Source organism: Centropristis striata, chromosome 10 (assembly GCF_030273125.1).
Source record: "Centropristis striata isolate RG_2023a ecotype Rhode Island chromosome 10, C.striata_1.0, whole genome shotgun sequence".
NCBI classification, from domain to species: domain Eukaryota; kingdom Metazoa; phylum Chordata; class Actinopteri; order Perciformes; family Serranidae; genus Centropristis; species Centropristis striata.
In genome coordinates, this window is record NC_081526.1 from 15,642,471 (window position 1) to 15,656,691 (window position 14,221).

Genomic DNA, 14,221 nt, shown 5'->3' on the forward strand with positions numbered 1-14,221 from the left:
GAGATATCTGGCACACTGAGATTAGAGTGACGGCAAGCACCCTACAGGGCTTTGCAGCCACTGCAGTGAACCAGAAACAGTCAAACGTGCTGGTAGAATGTAAGATGTACGATGCTGAAAGAAAGAGACTTCTAGAGGATGGGAAACACAGTAACACACTGGAAAGTCGTCTTGGGAAAAAATCATGCAAAGAAAACAAGCCCCTATTTAATTACCTGAGGGGAACAGGACTTATAGAGAGAATTTAGTTATGTAATTAATTATTTATATTTGTACAGTACAATGCTATTATTTACACTATTGTTTCCCCCTTTTCCCGTTGAATCATTTATTTATCTTGATTTTATTATTATTATTATTACTTTATTTATTTTTAAAAAATCTGTATTATTCTCTCCTTATTTTCCTGTCAATCTACTAAATAATTTATCTTAATTTTATTATTATTATTATTATTATTACTTTATTTATTTTACTTTATTTTATTTATTTTCATTTATTTATTTGTATCAGTATTATTATTTTCTCTCCTTATTTCCCAGTCAATCTACTAAATCATTTATTCATCTTAATTTTATTATTATTATTACTTTATTTATTTTACTTTATTTATTTATTTTTATCAGTATTAATATTTTCTCTTCTTATTTTCCTGTCAATCTATTAAATAATTTATTTATCTTAATTTTATTATTATTATTATTATTATTATTATTATTATTACTTTATTTATTTTATTTTATCAGTATTAATATTTTCTCTCCTTATTTTCCTGTCAATCTATTAAATAATTTATTTATCTTAATTTTATTATTATTATTATTATTATTACTTTATTTATTTTATTTTATCAGTATTATTATTTTCTCTCATTATTTTCCTGTCAATCTACTGCTCCACACTCCAGTCCAGTAGGTGGCGATAATGCACCTGTACGTTGGTCTGACAACCGCCAGAAGAAGAAGAAGAAAATAGCCGATTCTCAACGGAAAAGAGTTTCTTCCGCGCCTGAAGTCGCTTTATTTGTCGCTAAGCGTTTCTTTTAGGATTAATAATTTTTTTGTTAGGGGGTCGTAAAAGTTGCCAAAGGGGAAAGCCGCTAACTTGGCATCGCTGCCACTGCGGTCAATCCTACAGCCTGACTGACTGAGAGAGAAGATGCCAGCAGCAGAGGAATCACAAGGTTGGCATTAGCGTTAACTTTCATTATGCAACTTCAGTATGTTTTAAGCAGATTGTAGTTAGAGAGACTAGAGGGACGGGTGTATTAGTATTAGTACCCCGTTAAGCTAGTGTTAGCATAACACGGTAGCCTCTTTACCTCTATCAGTAACAGTGAGCTGTACCAAACCATACCCCCAAACCTAACTAGTCGTGTTCTTGGATGCTTAAACTTACCTAAACCGGTCCCAATTATCTTTACCACACCTAAACATGACCTAAACCTATAACTATCCCTAACGTTAGTTCAGTGGTTCCCAAACTGGGGGCGCGACCCCTAGGGGGGGCCCAGGGTTACAAAAAAAAAATCTGTTTTATTTACGGTAAAATACCAGCAGCTGTGGTTGCCAGAACTTCACCGTAAAAAATACAGTGAGTGGGTTTTCTACTGTAAATTTAAATGTGAATATCAGCAAAAACTGTAATTTAGACTGAATATTCCTGTTATTTTTAGGGTAATTGTGTCATTCATTCACACATCATGGTATTTCTCTATAAATTTGTTATATTTTTACAGCAAAACTGTGTGTTTCTTCCAGTTTATGACAGAGAAAAGTAAAAGTTTTGTGCTATTCTTTGATTTACGGTAATTAAAAGTGTCTAATACGGTGATATACTATTTTTAATTTTACGCCCTATTTCTGATGTATTTGACAGTGTTTTACTGTTATTTCTACAAACATTTTTTACAGCGTGGTAAAAGCTAAATTAGATCATGACTCTACTCGAAATATTAGCCTACAAATACAAAAAACAAGGATGAAACAATATTTATTTAGATATATTATTTTATATCAGTCTGCCTAGCAATATAAAATAGTTGGTTAGTTGAGTAATTGACCTCCACCTTTAATTAATGCATCACTAATTATAATCCATTAATAAATATGGAATGGACAATTCTGCATAATATGTACCTCTACTTTTGGTACTTGTACTTCTAACAGAGTATTTCTAAACTGTATTGATACTTTAATTTAAAGGGACAGGGCCTTTACAGAAAGAGACATTCCTGTTGAGTTTTTCAAATGTTTTTCAAGTAAAACAAGTAGAGCTAACATAGTCTGACTCATATGATACTGTGGCTTACATCACTTCTGTACTTAAGGTGTCAGCAAAGTTGTGGACAACATCTGTAAACTTCCTCCAGATCTGTTGGCTGAAGCAGTGAGTATGTTTTATCTCTCCTTGTATATACCCTCATGCAGACTGAAAACAAGTTCCATTTTCACAAAAAGATAACTAAGGATACATCATTGCCATTAATATTGGGCTATAAAAAAATTGAATTGACATCATGTTGTTGACCTATGTATTTGATTACTACAGGAAGAGAATTTCTGAATTCACAATAATTTATACAAACATCAGGGTTGGAAATGTACTTTTTTTGCAAGCTGCTGCATTCCAAAAACAACAAGCAACTCAATAGATAATAAGTGCATTTTTGGCTGATGAGTGATGAAATTTGTGGCAGCCCTGTCAGGTGCTAATTTCCTCTTCACACTCTATCGTTTGCAACAGCCTGAAGTTGTTGTCGAGCAAACCTCTCAGTGGAATTAACAACTGGATGTTAAATACAATACAATAGTGTTCATTGTAGGGCTTTTAGCAGCTGTGTTCTGCACAAGTTGTGCAGGATGTGGTTTTATTACCATAGAGGTCATACTGTAGTTCTGATAACTAATCTTATAATCTCCACAGTGTCAGAACATTCTGACTTATCTTCAAGGGCAAGCCAGAGGAGTAGATTCAACTGAAATTTCTGATGTGAGTCAATATTTCCTCTGAATATTTTTTTTTAACTTGTAGTAACCCATCTTTCCAAGTTCCTCTTTTATTACTTGTTTTCCTTCTGGGCAGATACTTCAGAAAGCTGGAGTCAGAATTGATCATGAAGCTCTGCAGAACATGATCAGATTTCTGCTCTTAACATTCAGGTATTTTATGGCCTTTCTTGCCTTTAATGTGGTGTGTTGATTGTATCTTCTCCCATTTGTATTCCTTATGTTTTTGATCATTGCCCAACATGCTGATATGTTTGTCCAGTTTAATGTATTTGCATGTTTATAGCATTGGCTCCAATTGTGTAATGCAGCTTTAACAGCTTTTATTCTGGATTTTGTGTCTGTCAGAAGTCTAAATCATACATAAAGACACACTTTGTTGTACTGTAAGGTGTGATACTTGACATTTCTTTTATCACTAGGTCAGCTGGGAAGAGCAGCCTCTCTGGGGATGACCTCGTGTCAAAGCTGGAAGGCAGTCACAAGTGGCCCAAAGCTTCCCTGCAGGTGTTGCACAGGTTGTGGAGTGAACACGGTGCACTAGTCCATGCTCAGCAGGAGGTTCAGGCCATGCTCAGCATTGGCCAGGTATGTCAGAAGAATTCATGAAAAATATTTTCTATTGACCTGAACACAGAATGCCTCTCGAGGCTGATGGGACTGTTCTGCTTTATCTTTCCAGTTAGTGGACTTGCAGTGGAAGCTTGGCATGGCAGTGAGCTCCGACACCTGCCGATCTCTAAACTCCCCATATGTGTCTCTACTGCTGAAGATCATTGAGCCCTCTGGACAGATTTGTCACAGGTCTTTTGAGATGACCATTCCACAGTTTCAGGTCTGTAAAAGTTGATGTGAATGTAGTGTTGTTGGTGTAGATTATTACAGGTTTGATTATGTGATTATTTTTTTGTCCTCTGCAGAACTTTCATAAGCAGTTCAAGGAGATGGCTGCCGTTATGGAGACTTTATGATGGCTGCAAGCACACCTAAGTGTTTTTTTGTCTAAATTGCACCCCAGTTTACAATTAACCAATGGAGGAAAAGCTTGACACAGGTGTTTTTTCTGATGGCTGTCTCAAAATGTGTATATGAATTACTGGAAATGTCAGTCGTCTACTTTGCACTTCCATTTTTCTGCAAATTGCATAAGCTCCTAAATTGTTTGCTTTTGGACCTTCAGCTGTTACAGTGGTTGAAAATGCCCGTCTTCACTTTAAAAGCCAAGACTTAAGTACACTTCCTCACGTTAACTTATCCAGGTATGAAAACTAATGCAATCCAATGTGCAATAAATCCTACAAAAGGTAATATTCTGTTTTTTAACTGATTCACAGAGGCGCACTTGGGCTGTATTGTTTCATACAGAGAGGTGTTTTTATTATTTTGTCTACCCTCTACCCCAACACACCACCCCAAACTATATCTGCCAAAATGTCTTTTAAACAGTTTAAATAAAAAACCTGAACATTATCACCATCATAAAGGTAGATTTATTGCAGGACTTTAAATTAGATTGCATTAGTTTTAACTAAGAGTATCAAACTGGCAATTGAGTGTATTTTTACACTGCCAATACAACCCTGACTACAAAAAAGTTTGGATGCTGGGTAAAATGTAAATATAACAGAATGCATCAAAACAAAGATTATCAATTTGAACATAAATACATTTTGTTTATTATATTTTTACATTGTTCAATTAAATATATGTAAACAGATGATCACATTCGGTTTTATTTGGGTTTTAGACAACCTCCCAACCTTTTTTGCATTTACTTTACATTCCTGTCTAATATTCATATTGTGCCTCATTTGTTGCAAAATGATAAAAATATGTAGTTTAAATGAATTCTCTTTGCACTAAATTTCAGTTTCCCTCTGTTGTACTTTAAAACTGTACAGAATGAAAACTCATTGCCACAGTGAACACTTCCGCTGCTTATATTGCTTATATTTTTATCTCAGATTGTGATTAGCCCACTATACAACATCCTGTATACTATGTAGCCTCATTTAGTGGCTACATTTTCAAATAAACCTTGCAGTGCAGTTGTTAGTCTGAAGGGCTTTTGAAGTGAAATGGTCCACATGAATGTTTTACAGTTCTCATCTTATTTGTGAATAACTAACTTATGAAACATACTTTTGCTTTTTGTGTTTTTCATGTTAATGCTGAAATGGAAACTTTGTGGCTCTGATGAGGCATTTGCCTTTTTTTCTACTTTGGTACACGCTCATTTTTGATGCCATGCAATATTGGTGTAATAAATAATGATTAAATGTAAAGCTTCATTGGATGGTTATTTATTCCAACTTCACAGCTGTTTACCATCAAACTACTAAATCATCAAATTTAACCATGTGGCCTCAGGGTTGTACATTCCAGGAAAAACAAATTAAATTAATTTTTAAAATATTAAATTATAAAATTAAATATGTATTGATCTCAATCCTCCATAGTCTTACAATGACAGCCTTCAGTGCTGAAGAAAAATCTTTTGATCAAAAATTTAATCAAATTGTGACCTTTGAAACAAGTAGAAAACCTAATAGAATCATAGATTTGGACAACTATGACCCCCCTTAGTATAGTCCACAGAGAAATTATTCTGACCTACTTTTGGTTAGTTTCATAGTCAAATACTGGTTTTGGTGGAGAGTCCAGAGGGCCTGCAGCAAAATAAGTGATGCGTTATATATTATTTAATCTTCCAGTGTGCAGAGTGTGTACAATCTTAATTTCTATATTCACCACAAAATTTTGGAGACCTTCGATTCACTGAAATTTCATTGATTTCATCAAAAACGGGCCAGGTGTCTGTCTCTTTGGTGGTGTGCACTGTCATAAAAGTCTTCTGTTAAAATATGCATACACATATTTCTCATGACTGGTGTTGAGTTTGGTAGGCTGCAGAGCTGCAGTGGCTACTGCCTCAGTGATGAGGTTATATATGGCACAGAAACTATTTTGGGGATGGGCGTGGTGCTTGGAATTATGGCATTGAGTAGATGGGATCTCCTCTGGTGCATAAAGCATATCAGATGTGATCACAGCTTTGCAAGACTATGAATCAGCACAGTCTGCTTGTAAACAGTAGTGAACTGCTTCAGTGTTGTATTGCTGATGGTTTATTGTGCTGCCAACATAGTTATAGTATCCTGAAAGTCTGGACATCACAACCCATGCTCAGTTTAAAATCTCTTGGTATGTAGGATTACAACAAACAAGAGTTATGGGGCCGTAGGAGGAGTGCATTGGGGGTTGCAAACACTTTCCACACTACCATGGAAGAGACTTTCCAGTTATTATGCGTTGTGGAGAAAGGTGGAGCCACGATCTGTCACGTTTCAAACGGCTGCTGTGTCCTGCCCACTCCTCCAGCACATGGGATGGTTGGGCGGGTCGTCAACGCGCACAGCCGCTCCGCCTCCAAGGCGTTGTGGAAGAAAGGATACCAGTCGGGAGACTGCATTAAAGGCCGATAAACAAACATCAATGTATGTACTTTAGAAAAAATGCGACTGCGCCGGCTGAGCTTGTATGTAATAGGATTTTAGGGTTGGCTCCGTATTAATGCGCCGCCCAGTTATGCGCGTAGGAGCAACGTATAGCGCGTCAAAGAAATCAGATTTCTCTGGGCGACTTGTGTTTACACAGGAGCCATCCAAAGCCACGTTATAGAAAGCAAGCTGGCCTGGGACAGTACAGTACGGGCTTGTTTAGCACTGGAGTCGGTGCCTATGCAAACAGTGGAGGACCAGAGCAGAGAAGCACGCTACAAATACATGACCTTATAAGTGAATTTACCTGAAATCCTTGAAGGAAAAGCAGTTCATCGGAGAGATTTTGTCAACATGGAGTGTTGCAGCTGATCGACAGGGCGAGCACATGTTGTGCACGTAGCAGATCGCTAAGTGAACTTGTGCATGTGGACATGGAAAGTGTTGCAAACTAACCACAACTACGCTTGGTCTTGGTTGCAGGGAATGATACATCGGTATCATTTTTGAAAGTAGTCTTTTAGTCCCCGCATCGCTGTCAACGAGCCCCGGCCCGAGAGTCTGCTGCTGGGTCGACATGGAGAGTCAGGATGAGAGAGAGGGCAGTCCTCCGAAGTCGGACAGGGGGTTCGCGCTGACTTACATCGGCTGGTCCACGCTCGACAGGCGGACCACCCTGCCCATGCTGCCGTGGCTGGTGGCTGAGATCCGCAGGAAGAGTGAGAAGGGCGACTGCGGCCCCGTGGTGCAGCCGAGAGAAGTTCAGCTGGCCCTAAACCCCCCCTTCATCCGATGCGTCCCCTCCAACAGCAACAACTCTTCAGTCTTTATATTCGAGCACAAAGCACAGCTCATCTCTCGCTTTATCCACAACAGCAATGACCTCACCTATTTTGCTTATCTCCTGCGGGGCCAGCCTGACAACCCCGAGTCCGAGATGTCCTGTCACGTCTTTAAGGCCTGCGACCCCAACAAGGTAGGCCTGTCCAAGTGTCCAAAATACCTTGACACATGACACAACTTCAGTCATACCAGGAAGAGAGAAGTTCACATAATAACATACCAAAGAACAATAGAGCTGATCTAGAAAATGTAGCTCAAAAGATAACTGAAGGAGCACAAATGTGATCATTTAAATCATAATAATTTCTTATAGCTATAAATGCTCAAAAAGTGAGCTTTTAGTGACCTCATACTGCTCCAAAGTCCAGTATAAACAATACCAATCTCTCATTGGAACGTTTAATGATCTAAGGGAATTCATAATAATGTCCCGAGTGTATTAAACTACTATGATGTCAGGATTTACTTTTGGGTTCACCTGTTTAAATATTATGATGGTCTGAGTCTAGCTCTCTCACTATAAACAAAACCTGAATTGAAATCTCCTCTCCTAGGTGTCAACTGTGTAATTTAACCTTAGACACACAGTGGATAAGTCAATGGTCCAAAACATGTTTGCTGTGGTATTAAGTATTTAGGCCACCGGTGGGTGGGAATGATAAACAGGGCAACCTGGATTTTGGACAAAAAATAATCCATCTCTGTGCTTTTTCCTCTTCAGGGGATCAGACATCTCCCTAGAGACTGTTAGTGTGACAACAACTGGATAGGCACACTATTGAGTCAGCACATTTACATGCTGATCAGCATGCCACTCTTGAGTAATAAACCGAAAATGTGGTAAACAGTCCAAAATCAGGAACGTGGGAGTCAGTGTTTGAAAACAGATGTGCAGTCATGCTTTTTGGTCAGTGTAGGTCATAGTTTATGTTTGTAAGGCACTGTACTCAAGAGCTCACCCCAGTGGCACTAGTGTGTGTGTGTGTGTGTCTGTCTGTCTGTTTGCGTGTAAGTGATAGGTGGCGTAGAAGTGCTTAATACATGTTTTTTTGTGTGTTTACATATGAATCATGGTGTTTGAGGCTGCCAAGTGCCAACATGATTATTCACCTGCTGTGGGACAAATTGAAGTCTTGCATGTTCTTGTTTCCCCAGATGAACAAGAAAACCTTTAAGAATAATATTCATAAACGGATATCCAGTCATGTTTTGCAGTGGTCTGAAATACGCCTGTGTTGTATCATGTTTCCTGTGGTACGTGCAGGGCTTGGCAGGCTGTTTATCTGCCGCTGAAAGCTGAGAGTCTTAAGAGGCAACACGTTTGAGGAAGATGCACTTTCGAGGTGTCTGGCCTCGCTGAGGGCATGCAAATGTATGCAGCAGTCAGAAAGGCATCTTGAACATACCTCATTCAGTATAATTACGCAACAAAAACTGGTTTGGCAGCCAGCAAGCGAGCAACACGTGCAGGGTGGACCATGCGGAATGCATGGGCTACTCTACCAGAACACAGCTGCCATGCACAACACCTTGTGCTTTGCTAATGATTTGCTTTTTGTGTCAGGTAGTTCCTGTTTGTAAACGGGCATTCTTATTGTGCTATTGTGGATTTTTGTCTTTCCACACTGGGCTTGCAGACACGATAAGTCTTTGTTTTGAATGACAACCATGTATTTAGAATCTATTCTTAGCTGTAGACATGACAAGGGTACACTGTGTAAAGCCTGAGGAAAGACTCCTGGCATCTACCAATATGATGTGAAAGGTTATACTGAAATAACACTCATGATGTCTTGAAGAGTAGAAAAGGTTGGTTGGCTTATTGGGCTTTGTATTAGTAAGGGGGAAAAAAACAAATTTTAACAAGAAAAAATACTAAGCAGAGGCTATAACATAGAAATAAAGTTAGAGTAAAACAGACATTATCATTCCTAATCAACATTGCGATATGGTCAGAGTGGTGGCTTTTTCCAACTGTGTTGTTTCAATTGCAAAGAACTGTGGCTGTTGTTGCAAGCTCACTTCCAGATAAATCGACTTGTGGCATGTCACAGGCTCACTGAGGTGACATTTTGCTGTAGTGACCAAACAAGCAGTGGAGTAGTGTTGTTACCATAGACTTTATATACATGGTGAACATATTCACAGTGACGTTCCAATGGTTAGGGTTAATAATACCTTGCTTTCTCAGCTATTTTCTAAATGGGACCATTATTTACACAGTTAAGAACATATTGTATTGGCGAAGACTTGAGACTAGCCACTGAGGCCATAATCTTGCCACAAGCTTTTTTACTGAGTTAATAAAATCAAGTGAGAAGTAGTTTTATTTTGTAGTGAGATAGATAGGACCGGAGTTATTTTGCACCCGACAGTGTCGACCGCTGCTGGACTTTTTTGAAAGAATGCAGGCTTAAGACACTTACACATTTGCTTCACTGCTCAGGCCGGGAAGTTGCTACCTGATTGTTACAAAGCATTGAGGGCCAGCCACTAAATTTAACAACTAAATGCATCATCTACACTCTCATAAGATTATAGGAAAGCACGCTAACACATTTCATGGACCTACTGATGTGTGTTTTCACCATACCAACTATCAACAATCACTATTTTGTTATGTACCGGCCGAATGAACACAACTAACAGTGTAATAATCATTCCACTCATACTATTTCTATAGTCTATTCTTAAATAAGGAATTTCTCATTGTGTTTGTTTCTTTGTTTGAAAGGTTGGGTACCTGAATCAAGTTTGACTTCCCCAACTTGAAATGCAACCTCAGCCCTTGTGCATATATTGTTTGATTAAGCTGTAATTTGATGTGCATAAGGTGCAGCCGGTCTGGTATTCAAGGCTCAGGCATCAATGGCCCTTGATTGGTGTATCCATGACAGCAGGCTATACATATTATCGTGCCAGACACTCATTTAGCGTTTAATTGTAACATTTTACTTGGCTGAGCATTGTAAGGTACTCCTTTTCATCCTTTGGAAGACTCTCATGAAAGCATGCACACATTTAACACTGATTCAACTCCTCTCCATTGTGTTGTTATCAAGTCAGAAACAGGCAGTCTGAGTCTGGACAGTTTAAACCACAGGGCCAGTGTGTTTTCCACCTCTGCTCTCACTTGGAACTGCACCACAGTGGAATCTGTCACTGGGTGAACCTCTTCTTTCTTGTGGCCGCTGATCATCATTTAGCAACATGTAGTTACAGTGAGACACACTCATGTGCCAAGTCAGGACAAGTGTGACATACTCCACTGTGCTATAAAAGTCAAAGTCAGCATTTAGACGCTTCAACAGACATTTTGTGTTTCTCCATCTGTGTTGTGATGTAACATATAACACAGACTTGACTTTTTTCCAATTCTCTGAGAGGTGTTAATAACTTTGTTCAGTGTGCTGGCTTTGGTTAGCTGGGGCAGGGGACGTGGCTGTGAACACATTTCTTGCTTGATAGGAAACTAAAGACCCTAGATTCTTAGATTCTTATCTGCAGGACTCCTACAGGTGCTTGAAACTCCTTGAAATTCCGGTTATATAGGATGCCTACTTACTGTACACCCAGTTGACACATTTTAGAACATAAAACTTTGTTGTGTTTTGTCACCTATCTGTAGAATGCTGTCATGAAACATAACATCTAATTTAATGTAATGAAGAAGTGAAATAATCAGTGTACTGTATATGCTCTATGTACTGTATGTTACTATGTAATAACCATGACTGTAAGGTGCTGGAAAAACTTGAAAATGCATCTGCAAAAGTGCTTTAATTTGACTTCGGAAAAAGTTGTATGAACCCTGTATCTGGTTGTCGTTGAAGGTAATAAAGTGCTTAATCTGCACCGTTAATGGGACAATTGCAACAAATTGACCTTGCTACACAACACCTTTATGGACCAAAAAAACAGCAGTGGATGGCTCCCCTCTCTCCATTGCAGGACGGAGAGATTCAAAAGATCCTTCGCTCCTACAGCCATCAGACTGTCTAATTCTTCTGCAGAGAACAGACTAACTGGGGATTAGTCCTTGGGGATAAATAAAGTCATTTTGATTTGACTTTTTTAATATATTGACATGTGTCACACCCAAGCAAGGATGCAATATATTGTTGAGGTAGCTTTGAATGCTTGAAAAATGACATGCCTTTACCTCCATATAATCATTACATTATATAAAAGTTGAATTTTACTCTATTTTTAGCTGCTTAGTACATTCATTTGCAAATTGCAGGAAATGTCTGTTTGATTTTAGGCACAATATGACTGCCCTTGATACATTTATAATCTAAATATAAATTATGTGACATACTAAAGAGACACACATTCTGGATCTTTCATTGGAAAAATCACATCATTTGTTGAAACAAAATTGTACAGTAGAATGTAAAAGTCACCTAATTTTTCTGCTGTCTTGACACATTGTGACTCTCACTCTCGGCTCATGTTAAGGTGACACAAGAGACACTGTCTTGCTCTGTTTTGAGTTGGGACATGAACTTTGTTAAAATAGGGTGCCAAGTTTGTCCTCAGGCGGATGGAAAAGCACTGGGAGGATGTCACAGCTATAGTGAGAGCAGTCAGGTGCCTTTGGAGCCAATCCTTACACAGCTCCAGCTGCACAAAGACAGATATGTTTAAAGCAACAGTAACAGGTTGAAGACATAATAAAAAGTAACAGTTGCTAAATATCGTAAGACGGTTTCTGAGTCACTTTTTTATTTTTTTTTGCTTGTCGAGCTGCTGAAAGTTGACATTTAAAGTTTTGGACGAATTAAATTCTGCTGTAACTGGATTTTCCTGTCTTTTATTTACTTTGAGTGACTTTGCAAGGACATTGATCACTTTTAACATAAAAGGCATGTTGTCTTGGATTGCTTGTGCTCTGACATGAGCATTTATCTTTCTGTGCCCCTGACTCTCTGCTTCCATGCTTATCTTTGTATTGACACAATGATAACCTGTGCGTCTCTAAGAAGTCTAATTAGGTCTAATTGCGGATGGTGTGGGCAATCGTGTTAGGCCCTCACCGTGAATTGGTTTAATGGTGCCGATAAGGGCAACAACACTGTGTGCCAGCTACTGTTTGGTCACATATTATTAGAGCCTGTTGGAGGGAGGTCTGACATTACAAGAGCCGTTCACTCCGAGAGCTCGGGACTCCACCAGCTCAGAGGGGACAATCCCCCTGTTTGTTTTCTCCTAAGCTCTAAAGCTGCTGCTGTTTATGTAGACAAGCTCTGGATCACAGCCAGTGTGACTGATATTGTTTGATAAAGCCTGACAATGATGGGTGAAGGTTGGAAATAAAAGCCAGTTTAAAGAACCATCAAAGTGGGAGATTTGGGGCGTATGTTTGAATAGATATCCAGGGGAAAACCTGCAGCTTTTTGCCTGTCTGCACCTGTCTCCATCCAAAGAATGAGCACCTGAACAGGCTTTGTATTGGGCTGACTGCAAATAATTAATCAGATCAAATGGTACCGTGGCTTCATCTTACTCATGTATAATCCAGCAGTGTCTTTAAATGTTAAGACGGTTCGGGTATTTTTTCCCACTCAGGCTTAGTTGCGTGACTGATCAGACAGTGCAGCTGTGATTCTCGACCCCCAAGGCCTCTGAATTACCTTGACCTCGTAGGGTCAGCTCTGCTTTTGACTATGCTATTCTTTCTCACAAAGGTCCCCAATTTAATTTCACATACTGTGTTTTTTACTTTTAGTAAACCATAGTGAAATGTTTCAGTGTGTGGCTGGTATCATTTTGTGTGTCATTGTGGCTGAATTTGGTCCTTGAGGCACTTACTGTAGCGGGAACTACCACAGATGTAGCTTTGAGTATTTTGCCAGGTGTTTATAGTATCTCTTTCCATCTATGAGCCGATTTTGTCACCTACATGGCATGATGCAGTCACAAAATTTGGTTAGATCAAAATTTAGGCAAAGTTTGAAGATGGCTGTGGTCAAAGCAAGGGTGCCAGAAGTAAGGGGGCGGGAAGTAGAGAAGGAGCCATTGGTCCCCCCACTTTGTGCCTCTGGCTAGATTTAGTGTTGCAAGATGTGTTTGTGATGTAGTGATCTGAGCCTATATTTATGTGTAGACCATAGACTGTATGAAATATGGATGTAGTCTGTGTGATGACACCTCTCTGAGTCCAAATGAGGCTCAGTGTGGGTGGCTACAGCTGTTGCAGTGATTTTTTTTGTACCAGGGTGTAAACATGTTCATTTCTGCTTTAAAGTTGAGCATTTATACATAGAGTTCTAGGGGAATTGACTCGCTTTTGGAGCCAGCCTCGTGTGGTCATTTAAGGAACTGCAGTTTTTTTTTGATTTTTCAGCCCCAGAAGTAGCCACTTGGTGTAAACATTGGTCTCTGCATCTTGAAGTTTGTTGTTATCTTTTTAGTTCTTATTAGTTTCCAGTTCTTTAACATCATGTGCATTACAGGAGTCAATTATTTGCAATACAATTTAAGGTCTACCTTCAATATTACTCACTAAATATATATTGAAAAATATAATCATACTTGTAAAAGCAAAATAAGAATCCAAGTCATATAATAATGTAAGTTAAAATGGTAGAAATAAACCCGCTAACAGATACAAATCAATTACACAGGTCAGTTTTGTTCAAGTGAACATATGGCAAGACCAGCTAGCACTCCCTGCTCTCTTCCTCATCTTAATGTAGCCCTCAGTCACCAGTCACACACAGTTCAGCCCGTGGCGAAGGCAGGTGCTTGGAGAATGGGACTTTAAAATAGCTCATGTAGCCACAGGAGCAATATAGCGGTCAAGATCTCTGTGTCTCAAACATAAACTGGCCTTGATGAAAAGCAGGAATGCACATTCTCAGGATG

General features: G+C 38.9%; 2 protein-coding genes across 4 annotated transcripts in view; both read left to right on the top strand.

The window, feature by feature from the left end:
* The first annotated feature begins 951 nt into the window (after positions 1-951).
* On the top strand, positions 952-5,293 carry commd6 (COMM domain containing 6). Its single transcript, XM_059343613.1, has 7 exons — positions 952-1,183; positions 2,330-2,388; positions 2,926-2,991; positions 3,085-3,161; positions 3,431-3,596; positions 3,691-3,843; positions 3,929-5,293. Exons 1-7 carry the CDS (start codon positions 1,159-1,161, stop codon positions 3,977-3,979), a joined length of 597 nt encoding a protein of 198 aa, XP_059199596.1. The 5' UTR covers positions 952-1,158; the 3' UTR covers positions 3,980-5,293.
* A 1,792-nt stretch (positions 5,294-7,085) lies between these two features.
* tbc1d4 (TBC1 domain family, member 4) overlaps positions 7,086-14,221 on the top strand; it is a 34,353-nt gene continuing 27,217 nt past the window's right edge. For all 3 annotated transcript variants that reach the window (XM_059342869.1, XM_059342871.1, XM_059342870.1), the window contains exon 1: positions 7,086-7,484. In XM_059342869.1, the coding sequence (XP_059198852.1) occupies positions 7,086-7,484 (399 nt within the window). The remainder of the gene's footprint in view (positions 7,485-14,221) is intronic.